Raw genomic sequence first — 23085 nt, 5'->3', positions numbered from 1 at the left:
GGTATAGTCCGTGATATGTCAGATAAAGATGATATAGAGTCAAGAATAACAGATAAGCTTTCCCAGTATCTCAATAAACCTGTCAATGTCAACTTAACAAGGAGTCTACAATCATTTTACAATCGAAACAATGCATCTGATGCCTTTACGGCATATGTTAAGGTACTAGGATTACATGATCAACAACATATAAATGAAATTTATGGCCTCATACGAGATAATATAGGTATCCTTGGAGATTCCACAGTGTCAAATGCAGTAACTGTTAGTAAACCAACATTTAAGAAAAAGCTGAATAGAAATGCTAATTTGTTGCTTTCAATTGATGATGAGTTAGCTGAAGAGGACCAGAATTCACATAAATCCACATTTAAACGACTAAATGTGAACAAAGCCAATCCAAAGCCCAGAGTAAAGCTTGATTACTTTGATGATGAGTTGGAAATTGATAACGTAGCGAAGATTGAAACTACTCCTAAGTTTAAATTCAAGAAAATAAAACAAGAGGACGCACGTCGTTTAAAGGAAGAAGTTGATCCCAATTCAATATCATTAAATAAACCAGTCAATGCTCAAGAGAAAAGAAACACCAATTTATTCAGCAATTTGAAAAATAGCTCAGAAGCAGATTCTGAACGAGATGACGATTATGATTTCAACGTATTAAAAGAAGAAGATGAGAAGTTTGATTTCAATATTGAAAATGATAGAGAATGGTATATGTCTGAAGAATTGAACACAGCAACTAAAGAAGATTATGAAGATCTAGACTCGTACAATCCTAAACCAGCAGGACGATCCAACCGAACATTTACGAAACTGCATGAGTCAGGGGGAGGTTTTGATCCGGTCACTGGTGCTTATATCGATTTTGATCATGATCATAGAGGAGATGACTTAAGTAGGATTCCGTTAGCATCCAGTAGTTTTATACCTCCTTTTTTGGAAAATTCAAAGGAATATTTACAATTGCTGATTGGTACAGGTATGTCTGTTGGGAACATTGGACCAACAGTTCATCCAATAAAAGACTCAACATCTGAATTATCGGTTTCATCAAAGAAGGGGAGTTTTGTGGTCAAGGATAGAAAAACGAAAAAGGAAAGAGCCAAACAAGCACAAGACAGAGCTGGTGTCCAAAATGCAGTGAGTAATGTCTTGGGTGCCGGGGATGATGATGATGAATCTGCACCACCTGTTAAAACACAGAATAAGACTAATGAGGAATCTTTACCATCTGTCAGTGAATTCGAAAGCATTCAGATACAAAGACGAACATTGCCAGCATTTTCAGTTAAAGATGCGTTATTAAGAACTATAAATGAAAACCAAGTAACAATAGTCATTGGTGAAACAGGTTCAGGTAAAACTACTCAATTAACCCAATTTCTTTATGAGGCAGGGTATGGATCAAATATAGATGAAAATAAAGATCGAAGAATGATAGGATGTACTCAACCTCGTCGTATGGCTGCTATGTCGGTTGCTCAAAGAGTTAGTCAAGAAATGAATTGTAAATTAGGTGAAGAAGTCGGGTTTTCAATTAGATTTGAAGATAAAACAGATAATCATAAAACTATCATAAAGTATATGACAGATGGTATTCTATTGAGAGAGATTTTGACTGATCCATTATTAAGTAGCTATTCGTGTATCATCATGGATGAAGCTCATGAAAGAACTTTAAGTACTGATATTTTATTGGGATTATTTAAACAATTAGTTCAAAGAAGAAGAGACTTGAAATTGATCGTTACTAGTGCTACCATGAATGCCGATAAGTTTACTCATTATTTTGGAGATGCACCTCAATTCACCATTCCAGGTCGAACTTTCCCAGTTGAAATCATGTATAGTAAACTGAGTTGTTCAGATTATGTTGATTCAGCTGTGAAACAAATATTAACTATCCATTTACAACAAACCATCGATAGTGGAGATATATTAGTTTTCATGACAGGTCAAGAAGATATTGAAATAACTTGTGAATTACTTAGAGAGAAATTAGAAATGTTAGATAATCCACCTCCTATGGAAATCTTACCTATATATTCTACATTACCCCAAGATTTACAAAAGAAGATCTTTAATAAATCAAGTCTGAGAAAGGTTATAGTTGCCACCAATATTGCTGAAACATCATTAACAGTGGAAAGAATCAAATATGTGATTGACACAGGTTTAACGAAGATGAAAGTATATAATCCAAAATTAGGTATGGATACTTTACAAGTAGTGCCAATTTCAATGGCTAATGCTAATCAAAGAAGTGGTAGAGCAGGTAGAACAGGTCCAGGGGTAACCTATCGATTATACACTGAAAATGCCACTCTGGAAGATAAAATGTATTTACAACCTATACCTGAAATTCAACGAACGAATTTAAGTAATATTATGCTTTTATTAAAATCATTGAATGTGGAAGATATCAATGTTTTCCCGTTTTTAGATTCACCTCCGAAGGATTTATTAAATTGTTCATTATATGATTTATGGTCGATTGATGCTCTTGATAATTTTGGAGAATTGACTGAATTAGGTAAATTAATGAATCAATTCCCTATCGAGCCAACGTTGGCGAAATTAATTGTTCAATCTATTGCATTCGGATGTAGTGAGGAAATTTTGACGATAGTTTCGATGTTATCTGTTCCTAATGTATTTTATCGACCTAAGGAAAGAATGAAAGAGAGTGATTTAGCAAGGGAGAAGTTTATCATTAATGAATCTGATCATTTAACGTTATTGAATATCTTTAATCAATGGGAAGTAAATGCTAGGAAAGTAGGAAATAACTTTTATAAATTGAATCAATGGTGTAATAAGAATTTCTTACAATTAAAATCATTATTACGAGCTAAAGATATTAAGAATCAATTAAAACTTATCATGAAGAAGAATAAATTGATTATGAAACGATGTAATGATGATACAATCATTCGGAAATGCTTATGTTCATCATTTTATCAACAGCTGGCGAAATTAACTAAAGTAAATGTGAATGGACAACTTGAATTCATCAATTTAAGACATAATTATATGAAGATGTATCTTCATCCTACTAGTTCATTGATTAATAATAGTAGTTTAAGTACTCCTTATGTCATTTATCATGAATTAGTATTGACAACTAAAGAGTATATGAATTTCGTGACATGTGTTGAACCTACATGGTTATTAGAATTTGGATATAAGTTCTTTTATGTGGCGGATTATCGAAGTAAAATGAGACTTCAAAATGATAATCAACTTGATTTCAAGTATATTGATAAAGATCAATTCGAACAGACTTTACAACAAGATTTAAAGACATATCAAGGTCAACAAGAACAGAAAAAGTTAAAGAAGAAATCATTTCAATCTTCTACATCTAATAAAATCGATTTTAAAAAGCGTAGAATGGCATTTTAAAAAACACCATCTGTATAAATGTGTATGTATTATGTATGTATTTATATCTATCTATCGATCTAATTATGGTATTGATAGAAGAATGCAAATTAAATATTAAGTATGGGAATGAGATCGTTAATTAGGATGTAATTTTATACGGTTTTCGTTTTGTTAGGTTTACATTAATGTAATATGATATTATCAATCAATCTAGCATGACCATCAGAGTTTTCCTTTGGAGCCAATACAGCCAATGATATTAAAGCACCAACACCTGGTTCAATATAATCTATTTCATCTAAAGTTTCAGGATGATTGATTGAAACATATTCGATTTTAAAGTTTGGATTTAAATTTAAGACAGTTTTGATTTGAGTTAGTATTTCTGATGATTCAACTTTAGCATTTTTAGAATAATATAAGGATTCACCTGATTTTAAAGCATTATATATGATGGATGATTCTTGTTTGATTTGAGGTGATAAATATTGATTTCTTGAAGACATAGCTAACCCATTTGATTCTCTTAAAGTTGGCATGACACGAACATTAGTATCGATTAGTAAATCTTTGACTAAGTTCTTTATAACTATACATTGTTGAGCATCCTTTTGACCAAAATAAATATTAGTTGGTTGAACAACATTTAAGAGTTTAGTTACAATAGTTGCCACTCCTCTGAAAAATTGAGGTCTGGTAACCCCTTCTAATTGTTCTGAACTACCTTTAACAAATACAAAAGCACCTCTTTGTTTGCTGATTTCTAAATTTATACCGGAAGGATACATTTCCGAAATTTTTGGAATGAATATAGCATCAACTTGTTTGACACTTGATCTGAATTTAGATGCTAAGATAGATAAATCACTATCTATAGTTCTTGGATATGAATCCAAATCCTCGTGAGGAGCAAACTGAGAAGGATTTACAAAGATAGATACCACAGTTTCATCATTATCCTTTAAAGATTGTGAAACCAACGAGCAATGACCATCATGTAAGGCACCCATAGTTGGAATAAAACCGACAGTTTTACCATTTAACAAACGTTGTAGACGCCATTGTCTGACCTGTTGCACAGTACGCAATATCTTCACAGATTCTGCAATGGTCATACTTCGTACGGGTAACTATTGATATAAAAATGACAAAGTTTAACTGTAATTTGCAGTTAGCTAAACAAAAAAAAAGTATGGGGTTGAAAATTTTTTTGGATGATCAAACCAAAAAGAAATTTAAACGATCGGAACTTCCTGTATATAAAAATAATAAAGGAAAAAGGATCTTATACCGAATGCTGTAAAAAAAAATGGCAGCCAAATTCTAAAAACATATCAAGTAGATTGTTTAGAACACTCAATCAATCAAAAGCAACCATAATCATGACTGGAGAAGTAGCCGATAAGAAGGAGGAAATGGAATCTAAAGAGGTTACCAAAGCTAAGGAGATAATTAAATCTCTCAAACCAACGGCAGTCACTAGAGCTGCTAGACGCTCTAAATCATTACCGCTTCATCATCATGTCTTAGATGGAACTAGCATTTTGTCTAATATAATAGAATATTCATCAAATGATATGGATAAAGAGATTGGAAATAATAGTAGCGGTTTAGATCTCAACAAGGATCTACTAGAGCAACAAGATAATTGTCCAAATGATAACGCTAAGAAATTAAGTGGTTTAGAAATCGATAATAAATCAAACAAGTTAGATGATAAGAAGAGTGAAATTAACTTTGAAACCCTCAAAATGATATGCCAATGGATCCATGATTAGTGGGGGCTTCAGTTGTGATTTATTTAGGTCACTTAGCAGCGGTATTATCAACCCTATTCGATTACAATTATGTTAGGAATAGAGCTAGAACTTGGATCGCCTTGTTGGTCATATTAATCCCACCTAACATATTCTGTTATCATTACACAACATTCTTGATCGGAGAAGAAATTGAGAAGATAGGTCGTGGAAACTGCTCCACTCAGTTCGTGCCAGCTGGAAATATAATTTTTGTTTACTTCAGCCTAATTACAACTATATGTTTAATCGCATTAGCTGCTTGCGTATACGGAGGTGAATATTAGGCAATAGAGACAAAATCTCTATCATTTTCAGCTTTGACTAATTATTCAAGTGTTATCATATTTTGGAGGTTTTAGAAATTAGAGATTTTTCCCTTAAAAAAATCTGGGAAAGAATAAAATTATCAATTAATAGATAAAAATTCTAGTATCAAAGCATCTAATTCGGAAAATATAGAAATATTTTTAATACATAAAGTCATATAAGGATGCAAGGCAATATTCTTTCTAATTATGATGTATATATGAGACCTCCACCATACAGCCGCATTCATAAGGCTGAGAACTTAGTAAATTCAGAATCACCATCACCATCACCATCATCATCATCATCATCATCATCGACAAATATGACATCATCCACTATAATTCCTATAGATATTCTTTCCATCACTAATATTTTTCCCAGAATAAGGAGTTCAATTAACAGTATTGACAAAAATTTCAAATCTCAGCCAGTTGCTGGCACAAAAAAGTCAGATTGCAACTGTGAAGATGTAAACAAAAGGGTTCATGATACCATTGCTACGCCAGTGTTAATGTTATTTTTCCATGCTTTTGCTATCTTCTTTATAAAAAGTTATTATGATAAGAGAGTAGAACTATTACAGTGCTTATAATTGCTAAAAAAAACTCTTTGAATATTACTTATATCATTACTTTGTATTTGGTAATATTAAAGAATCCCGATTAATCATCATAGTTTATACCTTTTATCAACCATATTTAATAAATGATACCTCAAATTAGTTAATTTATAATGTTATAATTATACTAGTAGTTCAAAAATTATAATATTGGTAGCGTTATTTTAGATTGTTTAGAACGCTCAATCAATCAGAAGAAACCAGAATCATGACTGGAGAAGTAGTCGATAAGAATGAGAAAATAGAACCTAAAGAGGTTACCAAACCAAAGGAGATAATCAGACCTCTCAAACTGATGGAAATCAATAGATCTGTTAGACGTTGTAAATCTTTACCACTTCATCCATATAAGTTATAACATGTCTTAGAAATCGACTATCGAAAGAGGAATCATCAAAAGACTACGATAAAGATATTGAAAACAATAGTAGTAGTTTAGAAATCAACAAGGATCTTCCAAAATAACTTTGAAAGTTACCATCCCCTCCTCTCCTCCACCCAATGTTCCATGGATTCCAGAATTTCTGATCATATAAACTACGGAAAAATTTATGCTCAAACAATGAATAGCTTTGAAAATGGGTAAAAGAAAATCCCTATCATAACTATTATGGGGGATAGAAATTGGAAAGCTCGGTATTAATTATGTATGGGTTGGGTGTGCTCGGTCCTGTATATACACAAACCCGAGGGCTCTAAAGTGCAATTCGGTTAAAAGAATCTTATTTTGGCTTTGTTTATTAGTAGTATCACCGACCATACAAAAATAGCTCACGGCTGGGCCTCCATTAATACCGAGTTTCTATCTGTATACAGGATCTTGTCATCGTTTACCGAAAAAGGCTTAAATTAAATAATTTTGCAACAGAAAATATTTTGTAATAATGCTAACGCCATGCCGTTCGGTATAAGTTGGAATAGAAACATAGGTTGATAGATGAATTACTAAGTTTTATGTCAGGGAGCATCTTTGATTCATCAACTATAAATATAATCGGAATTGACCTTTGTTTTGTAGAATTTAGTATTTTTAGACCTTTGTAGTTGAAGTCAATTTCATCTTCATTATTATCATTATCATTACATATATATAACGTGTAATAAAGATGATACATACATTTATAAATAACTCATTTTGGGGTGTTATTCTCAATAGAGTATCAGGTCATAAACTATTCACTCAAAAGGAAGAATTCCCTGGTTACGAAGTACCTGAAAAATATTTACCAGGATACAAAGATATTACAGAATTGAAACAAGAAGAAGGAGGTGAAGATGGTTCATTAAAACATCATAAGGATCAAGCTGATCTTGGAGAAAACGCGTATGAAGGTGGAAGCTCTTCGTCAAATGAAGATACTGAAAAAGATTTAGGTAATGATGAAATTATCGTCAGTTGGGATGGTGAAGATGATCCTGAAAATCCTTATAATTGGCCATTTCATCGTAAACTCTTATTATTAGGTGAAGTTGCATTCTTAACTGTGTCGATATATGTGGGATCTTCTATTTCTACTCCTGGTGAGGAAGAAATCATGGCTAAATTCAATATTGATCAAACTATCGCTACCTTACCTTTAACTATGTTCGTCGTTGGTTATGGTTTTGGTCCAATGTTTTTATCTCCAATGACTGAAAATGCCGCTATTGGTAGAACTTCAGTATATATCATCACATTATTCATATTTTTCATCTTACAAATTCCAACTGCTTTGAGTACCAGTATTACCGGTTTATGTGTTCTTAGATTCATTGCTGGTTTCTTTGCTTCTCCAGCTTTAGCTACTGGTGGTGCCACCATCGGTGATATCATAACTTTCCCATATATTCCAATTGGTCTTGCCAGTTGGGCTTTTGGTGGTGTCATGGGTCCATCATTAGGTCCATTGATTGGTGCTGTCTTAGTTGTCAGAGGTGGCCATGATGGTTACGAATCTTGGAGATGGCCATTTTGGTTCATGGCTATCATTAGTGGTACCTGTTTCTTAGTATTAGGTTGGACTTTACCTGAAACTTACGGTAAAACTATCCTTTATAGAAAAGCTGAAAGATTAAGAAAATTAACTGGAAATCAAAATATTACAAGTGAAGGTCATATTGAAAATTCAAAACTAACTCCAAGAGAATTAGCCATTGATTTATTATGGAGACCAATTCAGATTACTCTTCTTGAACCAATGGTTTTAGCTACTAATCTTTATATTGCCTTGGTTTACTCTGTTATGTATATTTGGTTTGAAGCTTTCCCAATTGTCTTTGTTGATATTCATCATTTTACCTTAATTGAAATGGGTGCCACATATGTTAGTATTATGATTGGTGTCGCAACAGGTGCTGCAATTTATGTTCCATATATGTATCATAAATTCACTAAAGTTGTATTGAAAGGTGGAGAATTTGCTCCAGAAAAATTCTTACCAATGGCTATTTTCGGTGCTATTTGTATGCCAGTTGGTATTTTCATCTTTGGTTGGACTTCATCCCCTAATATTCATTGGATTGGTCCTCTTATTGGTGGTTCCATTTACGCTATTGGTATGTTCATCATTTTCCAAACTTTATTCAATTACTTGGCTTTTTCATTCTTTAGATTCTTAGCATCGGTATTTGCTAGTAATGCATTATTCAGATCAGTCATTGCTGGTTGTTTCCCATTATTTGGTAGGCCATTATTTATCAATCTAGGTTCTGAAAGATTCCCAGTCGGTTGGGGTTCATCAGTCTTAGGTTTTATTGCTGTGGCCATGATTCTGATTCCAGTATATTTCTACTACAATGGTCATCAATTAAGAGCAAGATCAAGATATGCTAATTAAAAATAAAGGATAGATATTTAAATTTTAATAGAATAGAGGATAATTGTTTAATGATTTTTTTATATTTTTAGTTTATTGCAGCAACCTCTAAAATAATAGTCCTATACATAGTTAATAATATAAACATAATTAATAATAAAACTTTAAGTATTTTGAAATTGTAGCCATATCTTTCTTCTATCTTTGAAGGTCAAACTTCTTCAAAGCTTTTTGAATATAAAAACTACTGAATTTAGTTATTTTGAGTTATCCATTATTAAAGCTACCTATACATAAACACACCCAATGATAAGAGGACATGTAGTTCAAACATAATAATATTGGTAGCGTCATTTTAATATACATAATAGAATATACTAATATATAAAGGAAGAGACTATTAAATAGTTTATTTTATGGCAAGTATAAGAACTGCTAAGGATATAATAAACTCGTATAACAAAAACTATTTAATTCTGAGCGATATGAGTACATTTCCATCATTACAATTACTATACTGATTAGTGGTATACGAGTTTTGTCTAAACAGTGTGAGGGACGGATTTTAACTAATTTGGTTTTGTGATCAGAAATAAATGTCTTATACCCTTCACTTTAAATCTTAACTTTAATTTATTGAACATCAGGATTTACTGTTATTTGTTGTTAACTCTTGTGAATTTCAAAAGGTACGAGGTGGAGGAGCAAGATGAGGAGGTGATCATAGTTTTGGTTATGATTAATCATATTTAATTATGAATATCCGAGTATAAAATTCTGTTCATTGATATTTAATTGTATCGTTAGTTAGATGATTTTATTGATTTACTGACTTGCTCGCCCCTCCTCTCCCCCTACCCCCCTACACGATATCTGTCAAGATAAAAATCCTCACTAATAATACACTAAATAGAATAATTAATTAGCGTGCATGTGTAGTATTCTCCCTAAATTAGATATTTTTCTCAGCGGACTTTTAATTTTGATTTGTGGGGAGGAGCAAACAAAAGGAGAAAAATGGTTACAGAAAATAATCTCCATTTGGAAATATTTATTTACCTCGGTAAATCCTATAATCAATCGTATAACTATATATATATAGAGATGTCTAGAAGGTTTGATATTTCCTTCGAAACCGTTATTTGATCCTTTATTGTATAAAATATCCACATTCACGTCAATTGCCACTCATAATGTCATTCACAGTGGAAACAAAATCAAGTCCTGCTTACTTTCCAAGACATGTTGGAAGTACGGTATTAGCTGATGATAGATTGACTTTAGTATATCATAAATATAAAACCACTGAAATCATTCCTAAGGATGCTGTCAAGTTCAATTTGATCTTTGCTCATGGTACAGGTATGAATAAATCGGTTTGGACTTTTATCATTAAGAATTTATATCAATTATCTCAAGCTTCAACTGGTAAGAATAAATGGTATTTGGATTCTTGTATTTCATTCGATAATGTATCTCATGGCGATTCAGCTTTAGCAAATAAAGGGAAATTAGGTTGGGTTTATCGTTGGGATGAAGGTGGTAAGGATTTATTAAGACTTTTAAATTATGAAAATGATACTACTGATGATTTTAAAAATAATTTAACTTCAAGAAATATCGCTATTGGTCATTCTTTAGGTGGTCACTTTGTTGTATTAGCTGGATTTTATGATCCAAATATTTTAGATTCAGTTGTTCCAATTGAAGCTGTGTTATATAGTGATGAAAATTCAACTAAAAGATTTAGAAAATTATTCGCTAAAATTGCGTCTTTATTAATCGATACTTTTGATAGTAAAGAAGATATCGTTGAATATTTTACTAAATTCTCCTTTTATAAAAAGATGCATCCTGAAGCTTTAAAAGATTTTATGGAAGATGAAATTATAACTGTTATTGAAGATGGTGAAATCAAATATAAAACAAAAGCATCTAAAGAAGCTCAAATGTCAAGTTATATATGTTCAGCTTTAAGTGTACCACAACAAATGAAATTATTACCCTTAATGAGATTACCAGTATGTCATGTCATTGGTTCAAATGGTAATTGGAATCCACCTCAATCCATCCCATTTGTAAGAGAAGCAATTCCAAAACGTTATTTAAGTGCTACATATGATATTCCAAAGGGGGAACATTTAGTCCATGCTGAACAACCAGAAGATACCATCAAGATCCTTCAAGAATTCATTTTAAAACGTCAAGCTGATTTCGAAAACGAAAAACCTGATGAATATGCTGAATTCAAATATGGTAAGGATAGAAATAAAATTCTTGGTATTGAATATGGTCATATGTTAGCCGGTGAATTATCTGAAGTAACTGGATTCAAAGGTAGTTTCGATACTAAATTGTAATTGCTATACCTATCTATTTATTTAAACTAGAACTCTTTTTAATAATATACATCTATATAAATGTTTGCTTATCATGATTAATTTCCCCACAAAAAAGCTATTTCGTATAGCTATATTTTCACCCACGTGACTTTTGCAATAATAATTTCTTTTTTTTTTATATTTAATATGTGATTATATGCAGACCATCTCATCTTTTTTCAAAATTTTTTTTTGGTATATAAAATTTATTTTCACAGCATAATATTTAATTATAATCTTATCAGTTAGGTTATTTATTTTAATTTATTTGTCGATTGTCTTAATTAAGTTTATCATGTCAAGTTCAAGGGAATTAGTCATTTCTTATATTCGTGATTATATATCCAAAGATGCCTCTTTGGCAAAGGTTTTGAAAGCTTTAGATAAAGTCATTGCTGATGAATCTATTGAATTAGTTGATGTTAAAGACGATTTAGAAACTTTTATTGAAGATGGTAAGAAAGAAAGTGATGATGATGCTATAGAAGAAGATAAAAAAGAAGAAGATTCTTCCAGTGACTCGGATTCTGACTCAGACTCAGATTCAGACTCAGATAGTGATGATGACTCTGACTCAAGTGATGATGAAGAAGAAGATAAAGAAGAAGACAAAGAAGAAAAGAAAGAAGATTCTTCAGATTCAGACTCTTCAGATTCAGACTCTTCAGAATCAGGCTCTTCAGATTCGGACTCCTCAGACTCAGATTCCGATTCTAGCTCAGACTCCTCTGATTCCTCAGACTCAGACTCAGACTCAGACAATGAAGAAGAAGAAGAAGAAACTTCCGATAAAACTGAAGTCAAAGAAGAAACTGAAAAGAAATCTACAGAAAAAGAAAAAGAAGACTCAGAATCAGACTCATCAAGCGATTCATCAGACTCAGACTCAGATTCCAGCTCAGACTCAGACTCAGACTCAGACTCAAGTTCAAGCTCTGATTCCGACTCAGATTCATCAGACTCATCAGATTCATCCGACTCCGACTCCAGTTCTGATTCAGATAGTAGCTCGGATTCAGACTCAGACTCAGACTCAGATTCCGAATCAGATTCCGAATCAGAATCAGAAACTCCAAAAAGAAAGAGAGAAGAAGAGGAAGAAAAGGAGGAACCAGAGACCAAAAAGCATAGATCAGATTCATCATCTTCCCAAACTGAATCTATATCATCAAACTCTTCATCGCCAGAACCAATTCCAGCTGAAGAAGAAGAATTAAAACCAGGACAAAGAAAACATTTCTCTAGAATAGACAGATCCAAAGTTTCATTCGCTCATGGTGCTTTACAGGATAATACTTATAAAGGTGTAGCTGGTACTTGGGGTGAATTAGCAAATCAAAAATTAACTCAAGTTAGAGGTAAAGATTTCACTAAAAATAAAAATAAAATGAAAAGAGGTGCTTATAAAGGTGGTTCAATCACTTTCGCCACTGGTTCATACAAATTCACTGATTAGATTCCCATTTGTAACTAGTTATTTTCTGTACATTATATATTATATTATAGCATTAGAGTAGAATTAATAGAAATAGTATACTCCATAAATTGCAATTAACTGTAAATATTTTGTCGGTAGTCGCACGACACCAATTTGTTAGAAATATGATTTTAAATCAAAAGGTTAAATTGAATTCATTAATAATCTCAGTTTTACCCATTCAAGACTACGAATCAAAATAGCAATGTCTTCAAGAAGAGCAGGAGGGATAAATTATGCTGATCTAGATCAAGGTAACTATTCCGATTATTCTTTCGAAGATGATGACGATGAAAATGAATCAGTGAAGAAAAAGAAGGATGATGACTATTCATATGGGGGATCGACCAAGAAGAGATCAAATAATACCAATTCAAATTCAAATGGTCCAAGTCGTAAAAAGGTCAAAGAAGCAGTGAATACCATTACGGAAGAACTCCCTGAAACTCCTATATCTGACGATGAATTGGTGGAATTAACACCTGATATTCCTGCTGATTATGTTCCTGATGCGGTATCAAAAGCATTTGGTAAAGCAGATTTTTCCTACTTAAAGTTAAAACCAGATCATTTTTCAAGACCTATATGGATATCACCTAGTGATCTTAGAATCATCTTAGAATCATTTTCACCCTTAGCTGAACAAGCTCAAGATTTCTTAATTACCATTGCAGAACCAGTTTCAAGACCATCTCACATTCATGAATATAAAATCACCGCTTACTCATTATATGCGGCAGTTTCTGTTGGGTTAGAAACTGATGATATCATCCTGGTTTTGAATCGTTTATCTAAAGTACCAATTAGTGAGTCTATAATTCAGTTTATTAGACAAGCTACTGTATCATATGGTAAAGTCAAATTAGTGTTGAAGCATAACAAATATTTCGTTGAAAGTAGTCAGGCTGATATATTACAAATGTTATTAAAAGATCCAATTATTGGTCTGTTACGTATCATATCTTCTGAAAATATCGTTACTGGTACTGGGTTAGTACAGACTGCTGCTCCAAAGCAAGGTGACTTAGTAATACCTGGAACCAAAAAGAACGCTACTGAAGTTAAAACTGATGCTGAAGACATTTTTGCCTCCGTAGTTGGAAATGATGACGATGATGATGATTTAGATAAAGTTCATTCATTTGAAATCGCTAATGAATCGGTGGAAGTTGTAAAAAGAAGATGTCAAGAAATAGATTTCCCTGTTTTGGAAGAATATGATTTCCGTAATGATTCTAGAAATGCGGATTTGGAAATTGATTTAAAACCATCTACACAAATTAGACCATATCAAGAAAAATCATTATCTAAAATGTTTGGTAATGGTCGTGCTAGATCAGGTATTATTGTTCTTCCATGTGGAGCTGGTAAAACCTTAGTTGGTATAACTGCTGCTTGTACCATCAGGAAATCCGTTATTGTATTATGTACGTCATCAGTATCGGTTATGCAATGGAGACAACAATTTTTACAATGGTGTACTATTCAACCAGAAAATGTAGCTGTTTTCACATCAGATAATAAAGAAATGTTCTCAACTGAATCTGGTTTAGTGGTATCAACGTACTCTATGGTAGCCAATCGTCAAAAGAGATCGCATGATTCCCAAAAGGTTATGGATTTCTTAACATCAAGAGAATGGGGTTTTATTATTTTGGATGAAGTCCATGTGGTACCTGCTGCTATGTTCAGAAGAGTGGTCAGTACCATTGCTGCACATGCTAAGTTGGGTCTTACCGCAACATTAGTTCGTGAAGATGATAAGATTGATGATTTAAATTTCTTAATTGGTCCAAAGTTATATGAAGCTAATTGGATGGATCTTGCTCAAAAGGGTCATATTGCAAATGTTCAATGTGCAGAAGTATGGTGTCCAATGACTTCCGAATTTTACCAAGAATATTTACGTGAATCAGCCAGAAAGAAGATGTTATTATATATCATGAATCCAACTAAATTTCAAGCCTGTCAATACTTGATCCATTATCATGAAAAGAGAGGTGATAAGATTATTGTATTTAGTGATAACGTTTATGCCTTACAAGAATATGCTCTTAAATTGAATAAACCATTTATTTATGGTTCAACTCCACAACTGGAAAGAATGAAGATTTTACAAAATTTCCAACATAATGATGAAGTTAATACTATCTTTTTATCCAAAGTTGGTGATACATCAATTGATTTACCAGAAGCTACTTGTTTAATTCAAATTTCTTCTCATTATGGGTCTAGAAGACAAGAAGCACAACGTCTTGGTCGTATTTTAAGAGCTAAAAGACGTAATGATGAAGGTTTCAATGCCTTCTTTTACTCATTGGTTTCTAAAGATACTCAAGAAATGTATTATTCCACTAAGAGACAAGCATTCCTTGTAGATCAAGGTTATGCATTCAAGGTCATTACTCATTTAAGTGGAATGGAACAGTTGAAGGATTTAGCATATTCGACTCCAAAGGAAAGAAGAGAGTTGTTACAAAATGTGTTATTGAAGAATGAAGATGAAGCAAACTTGGAAGTGGGTGACGATATAGATACAAACTTCATATCAAACCAAAGGAGAGCAAAGATTGAAAGTGCTAATGCCGCAAGAACTGCAGGTTCGTTGGCTGGATTGGCTGGTGGTGAAGATATGGCGTATGTGGAATATAGTAAGAATAAGAATAAAGAATTAAAGGAACATAATCCAATAATTCAAAAATTATATTATAAAAAGAATAAAGATAAGGTTTAAATGTGGGATTTATATAGTATATAGTGGAACGTTTAATATATTAAATTTAATGGATAAATAAATACCAATTATAAAAAGCCAATAACATGCATGCAAAAATAATCATCTATAAAAATAAAAAAGTCAAACAACAAACAATAACTTATGCAATTCTATTAACCATTTGGAAGTTCAGTCAACTACCTACAAAATCACCAAATTCATCATCACTTTCGTCACTGCTTTTGTCAAAGCTGCTAATAGAACCAGTTCTATTAGTTTCATGTTTACTATCATCTAAGGGAAATAGTGTATCTTCAGTATGACTAGTAAGAGATAATTGGGCCAGTTTATCTTCAAGATCAAGTAATTTCAATTCATAATAATACTGCTCTTCCACATTTCTAAATCTTCTCTTATAAAGATTGAAACTCTCACTAAATCCAGTAGCATCAGCACTATCACCAAGTTTGATTCCAAGAGCTACCTGTAATAATACTCCTTTTTCATTAAAAAGACTATCTGAATAAGCAGTGGTGCCTTGGATTGGTTGATATCCTGAACTTGGCAATTGAGATATGATCTTGTAAAACTTTGGAGATTCCTTAGACATTTGTATGGTTTCCTGACCATCATTAGCTATTGAGAATTGATCGTCTCTATTATTATCATGATCAATATTTGATGAGGCAATTGGATTATACCATACTTCAGCCCATAACTCTTCTCTATTCACTGTGGTTAAATTTCCCACACTCGGATGTATTGTCACCGGATTATACAACTCTAGTTTGGCTCTTAAACTTTCATAAGGTTTCTTAGGACCCTTATTTATAAACTTATCATCACAAACTTTTACTCGCTGTAACGTGTTTCCCCATGTCAATGTATCTGTAGAATGAAGTCTTGAACCTGGTAGAGTAGCAAACAAGTCTACATCATCTTGTATCACTTCTTGCTCTATCAATCTTAGATTCCCCTTCCATATTATATTCGATTCATTAAGGTTCCATTTTGATATACTCAATTCACCAGGGGGGATTTTAAACACAGAAACATTACTCTCCTCAAACAACGTAGTAGATATTAAATTGGAATTGTATTGCATTCCTCACATATAGTTGATAACAATTAAGATGGTTAAACGTACAGTAAGGAAGTAGAAACGCCTGTTACACCAAAATGATAATTGGTTGCTTGCTTTAAATAGGTTAGTTCCTTATTTGGGGGTTTGTAGCTAACTTAATTCTATTTTAGAGATAAACAACCAAAAAATATAAGAGACATTTTTGGGATCAACCGACGACATCTGAAATGTCGTGCTCTAAATTTTTCTGTGATTTTTTTTTTTCAACAGGTTTTTCAAATATGAGTTAGAGAAGTTAGAAGGTTAGACCATATACAACCAATAACAATCACACATATTATGTTACGTAGTCTCGGTGCAAGACGCTTGGGTGTATCCTTGGTATCGCCAGCTGTCAACAACATATCTAGAAGTGTGCTTGCTACACGTTTTAATTCTGATTTTAACAACTTTAAGAATAATTCCATCAATCAATCAAAAGAAAGTAAAAGAGGTGCTACTATAAGTGACATAAATGATTTATTAAATAGTTCCTTAGAGCATACTGATTCCAATATTTTCAATTCTAAATCAAGTCAATATGGTACTTTAGATTTAGCTCCACAACCAAGAGATACTGCTAAAAAGATAAAGATATTTGGACCACTTTCAGGTAGAACCATTGATGTTCAACATAATTCCTTAGGAAGAGCATTTGGTCAAATCCGTAGATTAGGATTTGATAATAGAATAAAATATTTCCAAAAGGTTCAAGAAAGATATATTCGTCCTGCTAAATATAGAAAGCAAAAGAAGAGAGAATGGTGGAGAAAGAAGTTCTCTGAAGGTTTCAAAGATTTAATGGCTGAAGTTAATGATGCCAGAAGAAGAGGTTATTAGTCTCTGTAAGCCATTGTCATTAATGAATCTGTCTTATAACTTGACTTGTCATTCACCATCAAACACTCATAAAAGTAGTCCTAAAAAGGCTACATAAATCATAATAATGCTACGATAGTAATAGCATTTTCATATATTTTCCATATTGTATATATTTACTCCTCCATACCAACCCCTTGTAACATAAATAAATGTTATAATTGTACATTTTACATCCCATTTTCACTGTAATTATCATTATCTCTAAAATTTCCCTGACAGATCTTCTTTTTCTCCCGCAGAGACGGAACATTTTTTTTTCTGTTTAGGGACTGGGCTGGACTGCTTGATCAAATCAACCAAAACACTTCATCAACACCACAAGCTCATTTTAAGCTGTATTCTTAAGTGGATCATCGTGTCATTTTATAGAGTTAAGTACAGAAGTGTGCTGTTTTAAACAAGTCTTCTCCTTCATTCCTTCCATTGATTGGAAGCAACCACTAAGATCATCACATAGCTCTTTTTTTTAACTTACAAATTCCTTAAACTCAATTGGATCTAAACGTGGTATTAGTAATTGATAGTTTACCATGAGTAAATATTCAGATCAGACCCCTCAACGAGGTGGAATACCAGCCATCACAGGTGAAATCGATTATTCAAAAGCAGTACATATCTTTCCCGATCAATTGAGACCTTATCGGGGTAGTATTTTAGCATACTCCGCTTCATTTTTATCAACTTTCATAGGATTCCCCTTGGACACCGTCAAAACTAGAATGCAAACTCATAAACATTTCACAAGTTATTTCGATTGTGTTAAGAAATCGTATATGCAAGAAGGAGTTAAAGGATTCTTTAGAGGTATATGGGCTCCATTGGTATCTACATCATTCTCGAAATCTCTTAGTGTGTCATTATTCACCGCCGTGAAACCTTTCACTTATGATACTTTATATCAAGGTGATACTCCTGCACTACATCCATTTTTAAGAAACATACCCGTATGTTTTATTTCAGGAACTATAGCAGGTGGTGGGGTTTCATTATTTGCATGTCCGTTTGAATTTACTAAAATTTATGCTCAATTAGAAAGATTGGTTCATAATAAATCAATAACTCAACTTCCAGGTAATCTTCAGGCTAGTCATCAAGAATTAGTCAATAACTCAACAGTAACTATCGTAAGACAGATCATTAAACATGAAGGAGTGGCCGGTTTATACTCCGGTTTCAAATATCATTTTCTCCGAGATTCCTTATCTTCAGGGTTTTACTATTCAATTTACGAATCTTTGAAATGGGCCATGAATAACATTATAAACTCGGACCCCAAACAATCATCACCGATTTCAATTCTACTCGCCGGTGGTCTCTCTGGAGTGCTTTCGTGGGTTTTCATCTTCCCGGTCGATACTACAAAATCATTAATTCAAAAAGATGTAGTCACAAATATTTTACGCCGGGAACAAGGTTTACCCGAATTACCTCCAAAAAAGAGAAAATTACAAAAAATCGAAAGAAGATTGTATAGAGGCCTTGGTATATCAGTTTCACGTTCATTTCTTGTTAATATGGTATTCTTTAGTACGTTTGAGGTTTCAATGGCATATCTTGCATAAAAGAGATAGAGAGATATTCTTAATTTTTAATTTTGGCATTTTGCATATATTTTTACATACCACTTTTTTAATACCAACTTGTACATAAAATAAATAATTTATAGACTTATTATACACTTTTTTTATTGCCTTCTTCTTTTCCTACCTCTACCTCTCATCTCTTCAGCAGGGGTAATTGATGTTTCTTCAGATTCAGGTACCGTCTCAGGTACTGTGTCCGGCTCGGCTTCAATCTTTTGAAGTCTCGAACTTCTTCTTCTGGCATTTAAGTTTTTGGTGCCTTGACTAAGTTCAACCTCTGCTACAGCAATCTCCTCTGATAATGATCTCTTTATAGGAGATCTTGAGCGCGTTCGTAAAGCGGGATGATCTTCCAGTTGATCCCAAGTACGAGAAACTCTTCTAGAAGCTCGTCTCAGATTAGTAGTTTCTTCTGCAATTGGTACCTTTAAAGATGGATCTTCTTCGGTAACTGGTGCAATCTTGAAGGGACGACCAGTCTTTCTCTTAGGCAAATCCACAGCCTTTTGGACTTTCTTAGGTGACTTAGCAGCAGCTTGAGTAACACGACGACCTCTCTTAGGAATATCTAGCTTAACTTCTGGTAAAACGTTATCAACCTCCTTTGCAATTTTCAGACCACGAAGATTTCTTTTTGGTAAATCTAATTTAACATCTGGTATAACATTATCAGACTCAGTAGACGCTTTAGCTGCACGGCGGCCCCTCTTTGGATGGTCTTCCTTTACATCTGATATAACTTCATCTGCCACTTTAGGGGAAGTTTGAGTTGAACGACGACCTCTTTTTGGAAGTTCAAGCTTAACATCATATATCAAATGCTTTGGAGTTGTAACCTCGTTAATCATCTCTGGTTCGGGTGTTGAATTGTCTTTAGTAACGACTTCAGGAGCAGCTCCAGCTCCATATCCATGACCATTTCTTAAAGATCTTCTTGGTCCTATTGGGAATTCTTCTATTTCTAAACCCAACACAACTTTCTTTTTGCGAGGAGGTGATTTTGCTACTTCGGGTTGTACTTGATTCTTTTCAATCTTAAGTTCTGGATCAAGTAAATCGTCTCCAATTTTATCATCATTTCTTTCTTGTTCATGAGTGGGATGAGTTTCAATTTCTGGTATCACTGCTGCATCTTGAACTTTATCTTCTGTTGAAATTTCTTCTTCGTTCTTGGTTTCAACTTCAACCTCAACTATCTGTTCCAAACTTTCCGGCTCCTCGGCTGGTAAATCTGATGTAGAAGGGGCTTCAGCGGCTTCATTATCATCAGTCTCATCTTCATCCTTTATAACATCAACCTCTTCAGTTTCATGCTCTTCTCTATTTATGTGCTCTTCGATTTCAATATCTTGATCTTCCTCAACTTCTGGACCAGTATCTTCGGTGATTTCGTCTAATTCTGGCTTAGGGATAATTTTCTGAGTTGAATCTAAAGTCTCATTCCATGAAAATGGACTAAAAATTCTTCTTATCTTCTTGAAAGCCGCATCCGTGATATCAGTAGCTGATTTACGTTTCTTTAAATTCTCAGAAGTATCTTCTTGTACGGTGTCAGTTTCTGTGGAAACAGTTTCAGTCTTATTGGTGGATTCTACGTCATCTTCTTCTAATTTTGTTTCGGATGAGGTTGATTCCATTGTATTGGTTTCTTCATTTACACCATGTTGCTCCTTTAACGAATCATCATCAACTTCAACATCGGCAACTTGCTCATTAGAAGCTATAACAGGATGCTCTTCCCTTTCTACTTCGAGAACCAATTGATCGTCAGAATGTTTTTCTTTATTGGATTGATCTACTTCAACGCCATTAGTCTCAATGGTTGGTGCTTCTTCTTCGACATAAGTTTTAGCTTCTTCAATAGATATGTCAACTGAATTGTCAATTTCATCATTGAATTCTTCCTTATCATCATTAGAGTCAGCTTTGACTTCGGCTTCAACTTCGACCACTGCATCTGCATCTGCAACATCTACATCAACATCTTCTTTAACATCTTCTTTAACATCTTCTTCGACATCTTCTTCGACATCTTCCTTAACATCTTCTTCGACATATTCTTCAACGCCAATTTTAACTTCTTCGGATTCAAGACCTTCATTCAAGTTCTCCAATATATTACCGAGAGCGACAGAACTAGAATTGCCGGAGACTTCATCTTCTTCAACTTCGGTATGATGTTGAGAATCTTCGATGACAGTCTGCAACTCAGGCACTTCAATAAAAGTCACTTCCTGTGAGACTTGTTCGTCAACAACAACTAATTCCTTTGCAGAAGGTTCTGAGGGTTCTGAGGGTTCTGTGATATGATCTGTTTCTGAATGCTCTGGTAAAACTGTTGATTCTTCAACTTCAGGTGCTTTGTCGAATTCAGCGGAATTGATAACTTCACCTCCAACACCAATAACTTCTTCAACTTCCTTTGACGGTATCTCGATCTCGATATTATGTTCTGTAATATCCTCATAATTCTTAGTGTCATCAACTATAGTGTCATCAACTATTGTATCCAAGTTTGGAGCTTCAATTTCTTCCGGATGATAATGATCGTCGTCAACAGTAGTCTCTTCACTGAGTTTCGGAATTATGTTGGATTCCGTTGACTTTTCGTCGACATCTTGAGGAACAACAAAGTCTTTCACATCGTTAGAGATCTCTTCATCTTGGGATTGTACCACTTCAGTGTCATACTTCTCTTCGACAATTCTTTCCGATTTAATATTCATTTCTTCGTCATTCTGATCAGCAACATCGCCTACTTCTTCCCTTTCACTTTCCATGTCAAAGTGATGTGCTTCAAGATGAACATCTTGCTGCTTGACTGAATCTTCTTTAATATTTTCGTCATCCTCGTCAGCATCAACATCAACATCAACATCATAATCTTCTTGATGTTCATCAACTAATTCTTCTCCATCTTCTTCATGTTGGAGTTCTTCTTTTTCTTCTTCTTCCTGGTCATCCAAGACATCATATTCAACTCTATTTAGGAACGCATCCACGTCTTCAGAAAATGATGCGTCATTTTGACGTGCAGAAGGTACGTACTCGGCTTCTTCATCTTTATCCGAACCATAATCTTCTTCTTCTTCTACTTCTTCTTCTGCTTGTTTACTTGCCTCCACATTCTCTACCACTTGTACAAGTGAGTAGCCTTCTTGTTCAATATTTTTTTCTTTCTCTTGATCTTGATCTTCATCAGAATCTTTCTCTTCTTCGACGTCTTCGATTGCCACTTGCGGTACATAACTCTCAACTTCAATATCATCTTTATCCGGAGAAACAATATCTTCATCATGTTCATACTCGAAATTTACTTCCTCAACGGGGCCAATTTCTTCATCGTGAGTTTCTACAGCTTCCTCGAACTGAGTAGCATTGGCTTCAGATTCTGCATAGCTTGTTTCGTGGTCTTCTCGAACGGCTGTTAGCACATTTGATTCTTCCCTTTCAATTTTTTTTGGAGATCCATCTGCATCATAATATACTGTTTGGTTACCTTCGTGTGGTTCTTCGGAAGCATTTCTGGATGATTTAAGATGTAACTCTTCTTCAAGATCAGCTACTGAATTTAACCTGATATTGAATTTGCTTTCAGTTTCTCTTAATTTCTCAAGTACTACTTCTGGTTCTTCTTCTACCACAGTTCTAAAAATAGGTAAGGGTGGACCCGTATCTTCATCAGAACTACTTTCTTCTTCTTCGGCTTGTCCCTTGGATTCAGACAATTTTCTTTCATGTTGTAGTTGAACCTTTAAAGTTTCATCATCATTTTCTTCATCTGCTAATGATCCTTCAGATAAAACATCGTCGTCAACTTGATTTTGGATTACTTGAGGCTCTTGATCATCAAATTCATGTGCATAAAAGGGAGTTGGGATGGGAGCAGCTTCTTCGTTTGTTTCATTTTCAGTATTTTTAAAGTTTATGCTAGTGAGATTATCTGTTTGAATACCTTCACTATCAGCAGCATAACCAGAAACTAGATTGGGTAACATTCTACTAGAT

General features: G+C 33.6%; 10 protein-coding genes across 10 annotated transcripts; 7 read left to right on the top strand and 3 right to left on the bottom strand. All coding sequences in view use genetic code 12, as the record gives it.

The window, feature by feature from the left end:
* Nucleotides 1-3575: 3575 nt before the first annotated feature.
* PAN6 (pantoate--beta-alanine ligase) lies at nucleotides 3576-4508 on the bottom strand (the record flags this gene model as incomplete). The annotated part of the gene is made up of 1 exon (XM_064906508.1): nucleotides 3576-4508. One exon carries the CDS (start codon nucleotides 4506-4508, stop codon nucleotides 3576-3578), a length of 933 nt encoding a protein of 310 aa, XP_064759924.1.
* Nucleotides 4509-4775: 267 nt separating this feature from the next.
* On the top strand, nucleotides 4776-6585 carry DFJ63DRAFT_337308 (uncharacterized protein; the record flags this gene model as incomplete). Its single annotated transcript, XM_064908532.1, has 4 exons — nucleotides 4776-5118; nucleotides 5765-5890; nucleotides 6008-6052; nucleotides 6473-6585. 4 exons carry the CDS (start codon nucleotides 4776-4778, stop codon nucleotides 6583-6585), a joined length of 627 nt encoding a protein of 208 aa, XP_064759923.1.
* A 641-nt stretch (nucleotides 6586-7226) lies between these two features.
* On the top strand, nucleotides 7227-8936 carry DFJ63DRAFT_290219 (MFS transporter; the record flags this gene model as incomplete). The annotated part of the gene is made up of 2 exons (XM_064905292.1): nucleotides 7227-7398; nucleotides 7453-8936. 2 exons carry the CDS (start codon nucleotides 7227-7229, stop codon nucleotides 8934-8936), a joined length of 1656 nt encoding a protein of 551 aa, XP_064759922.1.
* Nucleotides 8937-9949: 1013 nt separating this feature from the next.
* DFJ63DRAFT_233181 (triglyceride lipase) lies at nucleotides 9950-11512 on the top strand. Its single transcript, XM_064904250.1, has one exon. The coding sequence runs from the start codon at nucleotides 10109-10111 to the stop codon at nucleotides 11273-11275; it is 1167 nt and encodes a 388-aa protein (XP_064759921.1). The 5' UTR covers nucleotides 9950-10108; the 3' UTR covers nucleotides 11276-11512.
* DFJ63DRAFT_234793 (uncharacterized protein) lies at nucleotides 11434-12845 on the top strand. Its single transcript, XM_064904252.1, has 2 exons — nucleotides 11434-11763; nucleotides 11855-12845. The coding sequence occupies exons 1-2, from the start codon at nucleotides 11592-11594 to the stop codon at nucleotides 12511-12513; spliced, it is 831 nt and encodes a 276-aa protein (XP_064759920.1). The 5' UTR covers nucleotides 11434-11591; the 3' UTR covers nucleotides 12514-12845.
* Nucleotide 12846: 1 nt separating this feature from the next.
* DFJ63DRAFT_229308 (TFIIH/NER complex ATPase/helicase subunit) lies at nucleotides 12847-15595 on the top strand. The gene has a single exon (XM_064904235.1). The coding sequence runs from the start codon at nucleotides 12979-12981 to the stop codon at nucleotides 15505-15507; it is 2529 nt and encodes an 842-aa protein (XP_064759919.1). The 5' UTR covers nucleotides 12847-12978; the 3' UTR covers nucleotides 15508-15595.
* Nucleotides 15595-16753, bottom strand: DFJ63DRAFT_230398 (uncharacterized protein). The gene has a single exon (XM_064904246.1). It carries the CDS (start codon nucleotides 16592-16594, stop codon nucleotides 15683-15685), a length of 912 nt encoding a protein of 303 aa, XP_064759918.1. The 5' UTR covers nucleotides 16595-16753; the 3' UTR covers nucleotides 15595-15682.
* DFJ63DRAFT_229310 (mitochondrial 37S ribosomal protein bS21m) lies at nucleotides 16754-17738 on the top strand. Its single transcript, XM_064904236.1, has one exon. The coding sequence runs from the start codon at nucleotides 16913-16915 to the stop codon at nucleotides 17450-17452; it is 540 nt and encodes a 179-aa protein (XP_064759917.1). The 5' UTR covers nucleotides 16754-16912; the 3' UTR covers nucleotides 17453-17738.
* DFJ63DRAFT_320710 (uncharacterized protein) lies at nucleotides 17667-19115 on the top strand. The gene has a single exon (XM_064907231.1). It carries the CDS (start codon nucleotides 18025-18027, stop codon nucleotides 19054-19056), a length of 1032 nt encoding a protein of 343 aa, XP_064759916.1. The 5' UTR covers nucleotides 17667-18024; the 3' UTR covers nucleotides 19057-19115.
* DFJ63DRAFT_320709 (uncharacterized protein) lies at nucleotides 19116-21922 on the bottom strand. Its single transcript, XM_064907230.1, has one exon. The coding sequence runs from the start codon at nucleotides 21855-21857 to the stop codon at nucleotides 19179-19181; it is 2679 nt and encodes an 892-aa protein (XP_064759915.1). The 5' UTR covers nucleotides 21858-21922; the 3' UTR covers nucleotides 19116-19178.
* Nucleotides 21923-23085: the final 1163 nt, after the last annotated feature.

The sequence above is a fragment of the Scheffersomyces coipomensis genome, assembly GCF_036884675.1.
Source record: "Scheffersomyces coipomensis strain NRRL Y-17651 chromosome Unknown DFJ63scaffold_7, whole genome shotgun sequence".
NCBI lineage: Eukaryota > Fungi > Ascomycota > Pichiomycetes > Serinales > Debaryomycetaceae > Scheffersomyces > Scheffersomyces coipomensis.
This window is presented reverse-complemented; position numbering and strand designations above follow the sequence as displayed.